Here is a 15036-nt window from a genome sequence, read left to right as displayed (position 1 = left end):
ATATTACAGTTAAAGGTAGCAAGACCTCTTTATTGGTTTGGTTTTGATCGCTATAATAGGTTCTTGTTTTAATTACACCAGTTTCTCCATCAGTTAATCCATTTTAGTCACTATAGAATGTTCGTCTTTTAGTTACATTAGTCTCCATCAGTAAATTCAGTTTAATCACTATATATTTTTTTCTTTTAATTACATTAGTCTTTCCGTCATTTAATCCAGTTTAGTCACTATAAAATGTTTTTCTTTAAATTACATTAGTCTCCATCAGTAAATTCAGTTTAGTCACTATAAAATATTTTTCTTTTAATTACATTAGTCTCTCCGTCAATTAATTCAGTTTAGTCAAATTAAATTTTTTTCTGTTAATTATATTAGTCTATCCGTCAGTTACTTCAGTTTAATCACTACAAAATGTTTTTTTTTTAATTACATTAGTCTCTCCATCATTAGTCCAATTTCCTATTCCCGTTTTCTATGGCTTAAGATGCTTTGCATCTTACCAAGGACAAGCTAAGCAACTCGAAGAGAAGTGGACAGGCTGGTCCACCAACACAGCCACTCACTTGTTGTGGAGCCTTACAGGTGACGAGATGGAATCCAGAGCACGAGACATATCGGAGGTGAATGGTATGGACTATGAGCAATTCATTGAAGTGTTTGGAAATGTGATTGAGCACTGCTCCCTGTGTGCAGCCGCGGTGTGGCGATACAGACCGTTTCGTGACGTGAAGCACTTGCATGAGGAAATCGGACGCTTTATTGATGATCTCCCAGAGGCAGGTATGTCACGATGTTTTGTTGCTAACCTGTTATACGGTAATTACAAAATCGATACATATAGATCTCTGCCAGAGAAGAATGATCATTTGGCCATTTAAGGGATGTAGTTGATGGACCTTAGATAATCTAACGTCGTTATCGAAGATAAACAAAGTAAAGTGTCCATTTGAGAGAATGTGAGTTATAGCCTATATAAGAGCCTTACGGGCATTGCGGGCAGTGAGGAGCACCCATATAGCGGGTGTAGCTGGTCGTACCCGGTTAACAGCGGTTCTATAATGTTTTTTTTTTCTTCCTAAACGAACCCTTTGAAAGAAAAAAAAGACATTTTTATAAAACGAATCTTTTACTAACATACCTGATTTTTGTAATTTAACGTTCAAATGGAATGGTATTTAGAAGCGGTGGTAGTTACAAGGCACTAAAGAGACTTTCGAGACTATGATGAGAGAGAGAGAGAGAGAGAGAGAGAGAGAGAGAGAGAGAGAGAGAGAGAGAGAGAGAGAGAGAGAGAGAGAGAATGCTACCATAAATTTTTCTTCATAGAATGTCTATGGAAATTTTTTCGCAAACTATTGAAATATTTCCAGATATTAAATAAAACGGCATCGGTTTAATCATATCATAAATCATTGAGCAATGAAAGCTGACTTGTTTTAATCATTTAAGCAAATATAGAAACTGCAAAAAAAGACTTGTGTAAAACATTTTGATAGCATAATTCACAATTACTTCAAATATCTTAAGGGCTGGAAAAGGTAATTGACCGCAGAGTTGTTGAAGACTGTGGATAGCTTTTCTATAGGAACATGTTTAAAAATCTATGGTGTAATAAGCCACCTGACTCTTTAAACAAACAGAAGTTCGATAATATGTTTGTGCACGTCCGCATAAACAATAACTACAGCCCCATTCATAAAATGTGACTAGGAACAATGTATCTTAGATAAACCACATTTACAAAAACCATATTGTTCAGTTAACATACAAAGGAACGTGATTTGGTGTACTGTGGAAAAAAATGCCACGTAAGCCACTCAGACTGACCACACCCACTCAAGGTTAGAGATTTTCCATTCTCCAAGTCACAAATCATTTAATACGAAGCAGTTTATATAAACTATAAAAAGGGTGGCGACATACTAAAAATAATGAACAAAACATGACAGAAGATTGGAAATGAGGATACGGCACCTCAATGAGTTAATGATCTCTTTAGACAGACTAAGAGAATTGGCTCACAAATGTTTTCATTCTCACTAAATCAAGATTGCGAAATCAGCAGGAATGTGATAGAAGAAATATTAAATAGTCAATAAAAGAATGCGGTACTGGTCATGTGTTTTCTTTCTCAAAGGAAAAAAATAATCATACAGCGCCTACTGTACGTGTCTTAAGATTTGTATTAGTAAAAGTAGGGCAGATGGATTCACGGGAGAACAGAGTGGGTAAGATGAGAGAAAATATATAAAAACGTATATCATGAATATCCTTAAGTGGATATGATTACTGCATCGTGCGGAGTGTGATACATTAGAGAAGGGATCCCAGCGGCCCCATATCCTTATCTGACGTGTTCGACACGTGAAAAGATATACAAGTCCAGGATTGGCCTGGTGAGTCATAGCAATGTACACAGAAGGCGGTACAAACTCGTCACACTACATTCTTCTTCTACTGAGGAACTTTAAATATCGTCATTGGTAACGGTACCTGCTATTAAGTAATAGTTGAGGAAAATGTTGTAGTAGGTGATTGAAAGTTAATAAATGTATATGATTAAAAAGTGCAACAATATAGAGGGAATCGCGACCATTTTCTTTAATAAAGTGAGTCCAATGGATCTTAACATCTTTATGGATGAGGCTATGCCAGAACCAAAGAAAGGAATACTTATTTCGTATAGTCATGAAGTAGGAAAAGCGGTCATGGATGTAGTAAGGGGTGTTCGATGTTTGCAGGGTTAAGATAGTGAAGATGAGCTGTAGATACTATTGTGAATGCGTCTGTCGGTAAGAGGAGAAATCTGAAAATTAATGTAAACAAAGGTAAGACAGAGAAGTGAATTATCATAACCAATATTGACGATAAAAATATAACGGCTATATAGCAGGATGACAGAAGACGCCCAGATTCTGAAGAGAATCGGTTTTGTGACATAAGAGAAAATAACGAATCGTTGCAAAAAAAATGTCCCCGTTTCAATAAAAATGTAACAGAAATGAGATCAATATGTATTAATGAGGTTAACAACCGCAAATAATAAACGAAATCCACTACAGGCGGTAAGCGACCAGATTGTCAAGGTCATCCCCTTAATATCAAAATCACGAAGTTTGGCATTTATTTGACTTGAATATCAATGCTGTCATCAGGACCTGAAGATATTTATAGCTTGATTGATGTTCCTTTTCATTAATTCGCAATGTTTACAAATCTACAAATCGAACTGTAAAATTGCAATGTTACACTTACTGTGCATCTAGAGCGGCAACTTCAGTACAGCAACAACATTAATAATAATAATAATAATAATAATAATTATAGTAATTAAACGACACAAACTTGAATAGCTAATAGTAAAGCATCTCGTTTGGTTTCCTAATAATGTGTAATGGATCAACTTCCTAATGTTCACCCAAACTTTAATCGTATAAACAAAGAAAGAGAAATATACCCTGTATATCCCCCCCCCAAAAAAAAAAAAACTTTACAGACACAAGTACCCCATGAACTGCACAACGAACCTCTTCTAATGACAGACAAATCACAACTGCTTGTTGCATAAATAACTATGACCGGATGGCGATGCAGATAAACAAGACCAGATCAGTGAGCAAAAACCAGACTTCATGCAGAGTACGAGAGAGAGAGAGAGAGAGAGAGAGAGAGAGAGAGATCTTGCCTTTTTTTCGTCCCTGGGTAAAACAGAAGGAGTTTTAGCTTCACAATATTTCGTTTAAATTACTGATAAATGTATAACTAGCTGGTAAATGGTGTTTTTCAGAAGAAAAAATCATTGAAATATATTTATGAATTTTGGCCATATGGCCTGGTGCTGTGAAGGCCATTCAGCAATATGATGCAAATTGAGAGGCCCTGCTCTTGCATCATGAAGTAAATGTTAAGAGTCTGGACAACAAAATACAAAGAAATAGAGGTAAACTAGTAGGCTAAAAAGTAGTGTATCTAGGGACAGAAAAGACTGATAAGATAATGCCCACAGTACACCTTTTTTCTGAAACTTTTCATTCACGCAAAACTGATATCATTTTCTCTCTTCTCGCTTAGTTGGGCAAGAGTCCAGAGGCCCACACCAGGCGGCTTTTCAGTTTCATCACGCCACCCTTACGCTAAGACTTACAGCTTGTCATTGTGCAAGGGCCCACTCTAGCAAAACTCAAATTTAATCTAAAACTCTCGCAGTAGACTTCACCCACTTTTCAATTAAGGTAGCCAAGTAAAACCCACCTGTCCATCCCATTATCTGTACTCTGCAATCAACACTCACTGGTTTCACTGTTCAGTAACGCTTGGATGTCTTCCAAGGGTCTGTTCTCACAAAAATTACTTCCAAATGACCTCTTTGTTTGAAGTTTTTGAGCCACTATCTTTGTGCCACATGAGCTAACATTTTAGTCTCCAGTAGCATGTTCATGTAGCCTGGAGACAAATAAATGAAAATAAAATAGCTTAATAAATTTACTGACTTGCAGTCGCTTCCAACTATCGTAAAATCTTTTTAAAAGATTGAATTGTTTTGTTTTCATATCACGCATTTTGAAGACCATTCTGTACGTTGATTTTTGTAAGGTACAGCTTCTTCATTTGCTCCTCCTGGGATCTTTCTAATCACCAATAGCAATACCTAGTCTTCCAAATAATTATTTACTATACGATACCCTATATGGCCCTTTTTATCAGAACGCCTAACTTATAAATTCATGTAGTTTTTATTAGCCAGTTCACTGTAGTAATTGCTTTGCTTCATCATAAGTACCTGATTACCTGACAAGTCACGCACTGTCATTTTTAAACTGTTTTTAGGTATATCGCAAGTTCATGCTTTCTTCACTATTTTTTTCCTTTCCTCATTTACCCTTGATATTTCTACTCTGTCATTTTCTTCCTTTCTCTCTAAACTATGAGTCTCCAAACTATAGCTACAGGGTCATATTCGTACTTAATGTTTAAATAGCCAGAGGCGACTTTGAACATCAAAATATTTTCCGAGAGAGAGAGAGAGAGAGAGAGAGAGAGAGAGAGAGAGAGAGAGAGAGAGAGATTTCTAGGATCTGCTCATGACTTCCATTTACTCTCATTGGTTTTATATAGCTATCCCCAGGCAAAAACTGCCAAATTGTATAATTAATCTCGCATTTCTTCTCTTTTTATCATTAATCAACATAATATCATTTGCAAGTATCAGCTATTCCACATAAAATGTATTGAACTATTTTGTTTTTCACTAAATATCACTGTGCCTACATTTACCCTACTTTCTCGGATTTCTTGGGACACATTATGCATAAGTTAGAATAATCTATCGGACAAAACATACATACATGTTTCAAATTCATTTTAAATAAAATTGAATTGTCCTTACATATGTACTTTAGAGCAACGGCTATACTTTCATCATGAAATTTTATTTTTGTTTTCTTTATCTAAATTTTTGCACAATACATCCTCACAATCAGTCTTTTTTTGGGAGGGGATCTATTTCTCTCAAAGACGTCTTTTTACTTTACTATTTCATTTCACACAACTACTCCTTAATAAAAATGTGATCTTCACCCCTCTGCATTGTTTAAATTTCCATTCCTTTTATTCTAATAATTCTTCCTCTTCTGTCTTGCTTCCTTAGCCAAAATATAGATACAACAACCTAGTATACTTGACATTATTATTCCCTTGCTTTTCTCATAGTTAGCAAGCCCTTTACCCTTAAGTTTCATTTTGTCGTTTAAGTATGAATGATCTAATTTAATGTTGATACTGATACTGACTAAATTCAAGAGATACTTTCATAATCTCAAAATTATCCGGACTTAAATCTCTTATTTGTCTTCCATACTCATCTCTTATTTGTCTTCCATACTCAGTCTTGAAAATACTAACTCCAATGGCACTTCCCCCACTTGCCTGTTTTATTCAAGAAATCATTTGCACATCCTTCGTAAGAATGATTTTCTCAGATTAGCTAATAATTTTCAACATATCTTTTATCAGTTTTCCCCTTGTCTGTCTTAACTAATCTATTATATACACTACATGACCAATCTCAGTGATCTGTACCAGCATTTCAAACACAATTTTATTACATCTCTGATTTCAGAAAAAACATACGAAGCTTTTATTTCCTTTTATTTTGCACTTTAGTGCAAAGACCCTTTATTGACAGTTTGGACCCATTATAAAAACATACTCCTTTGCCTTTAGTGTCTCACCCTACCCATTTCCTCTAATTTATTCTTAAATGCAACTATCACTTCCTTTTTTTAACTCAATTTGTCTTAATGGTTTTCATAGCCACCATTTCAATGCTTCCTCGGTTACTCCATAGTCAAATCTAAATTCAACTTCTCTGCTCACTACTACACACTTCCAAAGAACCTTCCTCACAACTCTCTATTCTCATTCATTCCAACCAAATGTAGAAGCTCCATGTGTAACCTAATTTTGCACTTCTCACCTAACAATTTATTTAATAATAGATGGAAGAGATTCCATAGTATTAAAACTCGCTGAACTGTGCACAAAAATTAGGTACCTACAGGTTACAAAAAATTTATCATTATACTGATCAACAAAAATGACACAAGACCTGAAAAATTATCGCCCTATAAGCTTATTCTCGGTAATTTATATAATATTTACAAAGATCATATTTGGCCAAATAAAAAGACAGCTAGACTTTAATCAACCACAATAGCAGGGAGGCTTTAGAAGCAGGTATTCGACAACTGATCATATTCATGTAATTAACTAGGAAAAATATGCAACGTAAGACAAACCCGTGTATGTCATTCGACACAATGCGAACGCTTTCGATTCTGTCAAAACTTCTACAGTAATGAAAGCTTTTCAAAGACAAATAAATAACTTCTGCACTGTAACTGTTCAGAGGCTACTTTCCTCTTGGTAAGGGTGAAAGAGAGACTTTAGCTATGATGAGCAGCTCTTCTACGAAAAGGACACTCCAAAATCAAACCATTGTTCTCTAATCTTGTGTAGTACCATAGCCTCTATACTGTGGACTTCCATTGTCTTGGGTTAAAGATCTCTTGCATGAGGGTACACTCAGGCACACTATTCTATGTTATTTCTCTTCCTCTTGTTTTATTTTTTTCAAGTTTGTATGAAAGATTTATTTTAATGTTGTTACCGTTCTTAAGGTATTTTATCTTAAATGTTCATTACTTCTCTTTTAGTTTGCTTATTATCTAGTTTCATTTTCCCACTGGGCTATTTTCCCTGTTGGAGCCCTTGGGCTTACAGCATCTTGCTTTTCCAACTAGGGTTGGAACTTAACAAGTAATAATAATAATAATAATAATAATAATAATAATAATAATAATAATAATAATAATAATAGATGAATCTTATGTTAGATATGGGAAGTAGCCTACATCAATCCTAAAACTGCATGGAGATAGTGAGAAACTTCTGATTGAGAAACGACTTAGACAGGTAGACGCCATCTCTCCTAGATTATTCACAGCGTGCCTAGATTTAGTTCTTAAGAATTTAGATTGGGAAAATATAGAAATTGACATTAATGGGGAATAACTAAACTCAAAAATTTGCAAATAACATAGTTCTGTTTAGTGAATCATGGGAAGGATTGCAAAAGATGATAGAAGATTTGAATAGCAAAAGCAGAAATGTAGGACTAAAAGGAATATGAGTAAAACTAAGATAATGTTCGTTGAAAATGCAGAGACAAAAAATAAGGGTTGTGGACGAACATCTGGAGATTGCTAATGAACGTACTTGGGACAGCCAGTAAGTGTTTCCCTAAGACATGAGACCAAAATAAGGATAAGCATGGGATAGAGAGCTTTTGGTAAAAAAAAAATGGATTATGAAATGTAAAATGCCACTTTCTCTATAAAGAAAACTGTTTAATCAGATGGTTCTACCAGTATTGAGTTAATGCATCAGAAATTTGGAGCCTTACTATAGCCGAAGAATATGTTAGTTACAACTCAAAGAGCTAGGAAAAGAATAATGATGTGAATAAATCTAAGAGACAGAAAAAGAGCAACAGACTACAAGGGCATACTGAAACAGGAGGACATTCTAAGAACCTTTAGGAAAAATAAATGGGCATGGGTAGGATATATGAGAATGAAAGATAATAGACGGGTAATAAGAATAACAGAATATATCCTTAGAGATTGCAAAAGAAACAGAGGAAGGAAAAGAAGATGGGTTGACGAAATAAGAAAATTTGCCGGTATAGACTGACAATTAATAACCATAAACTGAAGCAAATGAAAGGACATGTCTGAGCCTTTTGTCATGCAGTAGACTAGTTACAGCTTATGATGATGTATAATATATATATATATATATATATATATATATATATATATATGTTTATATATATATATGTTTATATATATAATCATTATTATTATTACAAGACAAGCTATAACCCTAAGGGCTCCAACAGGGAAAAATAGCCCAGTGAGGAAAGGAAATAAAGAAAAAAATAAAGTACAAGAGAAGTAATGAACAATCAAAATACAGTATCTTAAGAACAGTAACAACATTAAATTAGATCTTAAATGTAAAAACTATAAAAACTTCAAAATAAACAAGAGGAAGAGAATAAGATGGAACAGCGTGCCCGAGTGTACCCTCAGGCAAGATAACTCTAATCCAAGGCAGTGGAAGGCCATGGTACACAAGACTAGAGAACAGTGGTTTGATTTTGGAGGGTCCTTCTCCTAGAAGAGCTGCTTACCATAACTAAAGAGTCTCTTCTATCCTTACCAAGAGGACAGTAGCCACTGAACATTCCATTGCAGTAGTTAACCCCTTGTGCAAAGAATTGTTTGGTATTCTCAGTGTTGTCAGGTGCGTGAGGACAGAGGAGAATGGGGAAAGAATAAGCCAGACTATTCAGTGTATGTGTAGGCAAAGATAAAATGAGCCGTAACCAGAAGGAGGGATCCAATGTAGTACTGTCTGGCCATTAAAGGACCCAATAACACTCTAGCGGCCGTATCTCAACGGGTGGCTAGTGCCCTGGTCAACCTACTACGTGTGTGTGTATATATATATATATATATATATATATATATATATATATATATATAGATAGATAGATAGATAGATAGATAGATCTATATATATATATTTATATAAAAGTTATGGACAAACCTTTAGAGATTGTTAATGAATATACATGCTTTTAGGACAGACAGCTATTGTTTCTGCAGGACCTGAGACCGAAATTAAAAGAAAAATAAGCATGGAAAATAACATGAGAGTATGAAAAGTAAAATACCACTTTTTCTGCAAAATTTATCATTAATCGAATGCCAAGTACAAACAAAAGATGGGTTGATTTCAATTCTAAGAAAAAAAAACTTTAATTCACAAGTACAGGAGAATTGTCATCTGCTTTCTCTTCGTGGCTAAATGCTATGTCACTATCATGCCAGTTTCCTGGACCAGGGTTCGATTCCCAGGCTGCCCAAAAGCTATTGTCTTTGAGTTGGTTACCGTTTGGGCCTCTGATTCAGAGATATAAGAGAGGATCCAGACATTAAGGTATCAAAATATATGGCTTATTTGAATATGAAAACACGGTTAATGTGCAAAATTTATCATACAAGTGTATATATGTACACACACACACACACACACATATATATATATATATATATGTGTGTGTGTATGTGTGTATATATATGTGTGTGTGTGTGTATGTGTGTATATATATGTATACGTGTATATATATGTGTATATGTGTATATATATGTATGTATATATATATGTATGTATATATGTATATATATGAATGTATATATGTATGTATATATGCATGTATAAATGTATATATGTATGTATATATGTGTATGTGTATATATATACATATATATACATATACACATATATATACATACATATACATACATATATATATATATATATATATATACATACTGTATACATGTTGCATTTACGATGGTAAATTTTCATCTTTGCAGGAAGAGAAGGCATTTTACGAAGCCACCCAGACCTAGCAGGAAGGTTGGCAGGATTGGGCCAACTTACAGAAGAATCCAAGAGAGAACAAAAGGCAGCTGGCATGGATGGTCTTAGTCAGGAAGAGCGAAATCAAATGGAAACTATGAACAACCAGTAAGTCGTCAACCCCAAGGTGTTTTCTGCATTTCTTTTTACCTAATACTTTGGCAGTACTTTTATCTCTTAAAAAAAAAAAAAACATCAGAATTTTATATTTTTACAGTCGCCTTCTTCCTTGTTTACATTATTTCTGTCTCAGGTCTCTCATAGATATTCCTAGTTTTTATCAGCCATCAGATAATTGTAACACACGAAATTTAACAAAAATGTTTTGATTATGGACGTATCCTTCATACTGAAATTTTGTTTGAGAATAGCCTTTTACGTTACAGTACAATACCATGTTCAACAATTTTTCTCTTTAAAATTTTAACCAATAATTAGCTTGAAAATTTCCTCACATTTTAACTTGACAACATTAAACTGAAAATACATCTGATGTGCATCTATTACTGTTCATTCTTCTTTGCAGGATGTATTATAAGCTTATATATACAATAACTCTTCATGATAAGAACAATTGACCTATGAAACATCACAGATAAGAACCTGTGTTTTCACTGAATGAGAACTGTTATAACATCCTTTAAATAGAAATAAGTGTAGAAAGTCTTAATAGATATGTAAGTTAACTCACTAATGTTATTAAGACTGGCTGACTAAAAACAACATAGTAGGGGGCTGGGGTTAAGAGCTGGAGGCTTAAAATAGTCATGTTGGACTTGAGAACTTTTCAGCTGAAGAACTACTTCCTGGAGCTTACTTGTTAAAATATCGCTCTCATCCATGTGACTCACCAGCGAAACTAAGCCCTGCACAACAACATTTGCTGATTTAATTTTCTTATTTGGATAATTGTGATATAAACAAGTGGCAAGACATTTCCACAGCCAAATCAGAGTTCTCGAAGACGTTTCAAAAGGTTATGTATCCAGACATGTATCTATTAAAAAAAAGGGTCAAAGGTAATAAATGACAATGAAGATTTCTTCAATCATGAAGTGTTTTGAATAACTGTATCTATAACAATCCTAAATTTTGACATGTTGTGTGAATATGTCATTGTGTTAAAGGGTAAATATGTACAATTTTTCTCTTTGTAATCATAACATACAATATTCTGAACCTATTACTCTACTGCATTATTACAGAATTCCAACCAGAGAAACGATAGGAGAAATATTAAGTATAAAACTGTAAAAATTATAAAATGGGAAAATAACTTTTATATTGTCATCCTTACACAGATACAGAAAGCAGTTTGGCTTTCCCTTTGTAATATGTGCTCGGCAAAATAAGAAGACGGCAATTTTGCAAGGTCTGGCGACTCGTCTGAAAAACAGCCCACAAGCAGAATTGGCTAAAGGCATTATTGAGGTGAAGAAGATTTGCTACCTTCGACTTCTGGACCTGGTAGAGCACGAAGGAGTGGAAAGCAGGTTGTGAGGAATACCAGGACCTATTGTCACGAACTCAAAAAGGTCTTTGGACGACCAATTTCAAGTTGCCATCCCAAGTCCTTGATATACAATGCCAAAATCCTTTATCACTCGTGCTCTTTGTGAATTCAGGTTTTTGTCTTACTGGTTTTAATGTTTACTTGACCCAAACACTAAGTTATTGTCACCTACATCAATGATTTTCTAAATGCAGACTTTACAGTAATTATTGTGACTCCCTTTTTACATAGTATTCACACTATTTGTTAATGAAATAGACCTAAGAATTTTCTATATAAGCATAAACTAAATTCATCTTAACGCTAAACCTCTTTTCACTCATATGGAATGAACTGTGTGCTATATATTGTGTGAAAATTTAAACGGACTGGTCAGTATCCCTAAATGAAAACCATCATTTTGAATCAGTTCCTGTATTCATATGGTTTCAACAAATATCCATATTCATTTTGGATAATGTACGATTATGTTACATGATTATGTCCTCATGTATAGCAAATTAAAACATCCTGAAAATAAGACTTCACACTAAGTAATATTAAAAAAGTCAACATACAAACACTCGTTATAGTACAATAACATTTATTTAGGGCAGCAAAAACGCAAAGCAATCACCTGTCATGAAAACATGAATATCAAAAGTTATCTATTAATGAATGAAAATATTTGCCCGTTTTAAACATAGACTTGAAATAAACCCATCTCCACCATAAAATGAATTCCAAATGGATAATATATTCCCAAGATAGAATTCGGTATTAAATGCCATTCGTGGGTGATATTTACATTAATTAAAATCACGTGTGCTTGTGATATATGTTCATTCAAGAATACTGTATAAACTACTGGGAGTAAACTAACACTGGAATTCCGATTTTTAATTTCTGTAAAAGGATATTAAAAGATAATAAATTCATTATATATATATATATATATATATATATATATATATATATATATATATATATATATATATATATATATATATATATATATATATACACACACACACATTACATAAAATCATAATAATCAACTGTTTTATTATCCCAGTTCTTAAGTGTGACTTGAATGAAATATAAAAATTATAACATACTGTACAATATCTACTTATGTATTCCTTTACGTCTGACATCCTTAAAACTCAATAAATCGCCTAAACTGTTAAGTTGTGAGGAGTAACGTTATGAGATAAACATCAATTCCATCTTAGTGTCTTCTCAAAATAGCCAAACTCCATGCAAACCAATATTAAAAATTATTTACAGTTTTTGGTTCAAATAAAAAGACACTATGCTAACCCAGTATTGCTAATCATACTACATTTTCAAATGCTTGATAAAATAACTAAAATATTATTGTCAATACTTGTTAAAAATTGCAGGTCAAAGATAATTTCAAGTTCCCACTGGATTTCTGTTGAGCATCTAAGCTATCAGTTAGAAAAATTCTTACTGTATACTACTTCCATACATTTGAACATTGGAAATAGGAACTTGGCTTTTAAGAAACAATTTCATGCTCTGAAAGCAGTACTGAATAGCCTCGCATACCACTGCACCAGATCATATGACCATAAGTCCATTAACCCTCTTGTGTTTTTGAGGGGTCCACCAACGCTGAGGTACGATGCTTTTGGCCGGGGTGAAAAGTGGTGAGCTCGCAAAACAAGTTTCTTTGTGCTCTTCGGTACTTCTAAATTATACCAGATATGAGCTTCTAGTCTGTTGCATTATGTCGGGGAATGATTGACTTTTTTCATGAAGTAAACAGGATGTCTTTGCTATTTTTGGAATATTAAAAATGTGTGAAGAAATTGAAAGTTTTTATTAAAAATATAGATACATTTGTAAAATAATCTAGAAAAATAAAGAAATATCTTCTTTATTTGAAGACGGTTTTATATGGAAATTGTATAGAATTGGTTGACTTTTCATGGCAAATCAAAAATTTTGATGTAATTGTCATTGGTGAGGAACTGTGGCTGATTTTGATATTTTTCCATCTACTTCAGTTACATTTTAATATTGTACTTAAATTGAGGACTTTCATTCTTAGAAATAAACTGAGGAATTATCATTACATTAAGGACGTGATTTTGGGGTCTAAGAAAATCTACGATAAAGATTTTTATATGAAATTTTCATATTTTTATATAATTCCATTTATCATGTGGAAGTACAGATTGGCCTTTTGAATAATATATAAATTATGAACATTCCAATTACTTACATATGCAAAAACAAGTACAAGAAATTATTTATACATGGATAATCTTAGGCTGAACCATGGGGTTCAACAGGTATATACATATATACTGTATATATGCTTACGTTTTCTCAATTACTCCGTAATAAATATTGCTACAAAAATTTTGCAATGGAAAACTGAATAAGATTTCCCATAGAATGGATAAATAACATCAATGGGAGTCCCACCAAAATATTATAATTGTAGCTGAAAGACATATTTTTATTTATGTAAAGTAATTAAACGTTAAATTTTGTTACATATACCCGTTCATATTATATTGGCCTTTCAAATGATATATAAAACTGGAACATTGAAATTATTAACACATGAACCAAATTTTTTTTATAGGAAATTATCTGGAGGTAGTGGGTTGCCCAAGGCACTTGCCACCCCCATTGAGATACTACCGCTAGAGTGTTACTGGGTCCATTGACTGGCCAGACAGTACTAAATTGGATACCCCTCTCTGGTTATGGCTCATTTCATCTATGCCGAAGCATACACAGAATACTCTGGGTTATTCTTTACACATTCTCCTCTTTCCTCATACACTTGACGGCACTGAGATTACCAAACAATTCTTCTTCACTCAAGAGGTTAGCTAATATACTATAATTGTTCAGTGGCTACTTTCCTTTCAGTAAGGGTAGAAGAGACTCTTTAGCTATGGTAAGCAGCTCTTCTAAGAGAAAAAAACTCCAAAATAATGCCATTGTTCTCTAGTCTTGGGTAGTGCCATAGTTTGTACCACGGTCTTCCACTGTCTTGGTTAGAGATCTCTTGCTTGAGGGTACACCATTCTATCTTATTCCTCACCCTCATGTTATTTTGAAGTTTTTTTAGTTTATATAAGAAAGATTAATTTGTAAGTTGTTATTGCTCTTAAACTTATTTTGTAGTTTATTTCCTTATTTCCTCCAATCATTGGGCTATTTTCCCTGTTGGAGCCGTTGGCCCTATAGCATCCTGCTTTTCCCACTGGGGTTGTAGCTTAGTAAGTAATAATAAAAATAATAATAATAATAATAATAATAATAAAATCTGGCTGAAAAAAAGACAAGTATATAGAAATACTGTATATACTTACATTTTTTTCTAATATAGAGGGTATTACCATAAAAAATTCAGCAAATGAGACTAAAATATCTTGTTTATTATGGAATGCAAATTTTCATTAGGTTTTTATATATGATCATTAATTTTTTTTACATTTTGC

The 15036-nt window shown here is 33.4% G+C and overlaps 1 protein-coding gene across 1 annotated transcript; it reads left to right on the top strand.

The window, feature by feature from the left end:
- Nucleotides 1-522: 522 nt before the first annotated feature.
- Nucleotides 523-12244, top strand: LOC137627404 (2-oxo-4-hydroxy-4-carboxy-5-ureidoimidazoline decarboxylase-like). The gene is made up of 3 exons (XM_068358493.1): nucleotides 523-780; nucleotides 10008-10161; nucleotides 11355-12244. Exons 1-3 carry the CDS (start codon nucleotides 591-593, stop codon nucleotides 11551-11553), a joined length of 543 nt encoding a protein of 180 aa, XP_068214594.1. The 5' UTR covers nucleotides 523-590; the 3' UTR covers nucleotides 11554-12244.
- The last annotated feature ends 2792 nt before the right edge of the window (nucleotides 12245-15036 follow it).

Source organism: Palaemon carinicauda, chromosome 35, assembly GCF_036898095.1.
Source record: "Palaemon carinicauda isolate YSFRI2023 chromosome 35, ASM3689809v2, whole genome shotgun sequence".
In the NCBI taxonomy this organism is placed as follows: Eukaryota; Metazoa; Arthropoda; class Malacostraca; order Decapoda; family Palaemonidae; genus Palaemon; species Palaemon carinicauda.
The sequence above is the reverse complement of the archived record's forward strand: the minus strand, read 5'-3'. Positions and strand labels throughout refer to the sequence as shown.

What these genes read in the sequence shown, in the direction of transcription:
- LOC137627404 (XM_068358493.1), top strand. Translation starts at nt 591, where the DNA reads ATGGAATCCAGAGCACGAGACATATCGGAGGTGAATGGTATGGACTAT. An exon ending in TGATGATCTCCCAGAGGCAG is followed by an intron (nt 781 to 10,007) that starts GTATGTCACGAT and finishes TCATCTTTGCAG; the next exon opens with GAAGAGAAGGCATTTTACGA. An exon ending in ATGGAAACTATGAACAACCA is followed by an intron (nt 10,162 to 11,354) that starts GTAAGTCGTCAA and finishes ATCCTTACACAG; the next exon opens with ATACAGAAAGCAGTTTGGCT.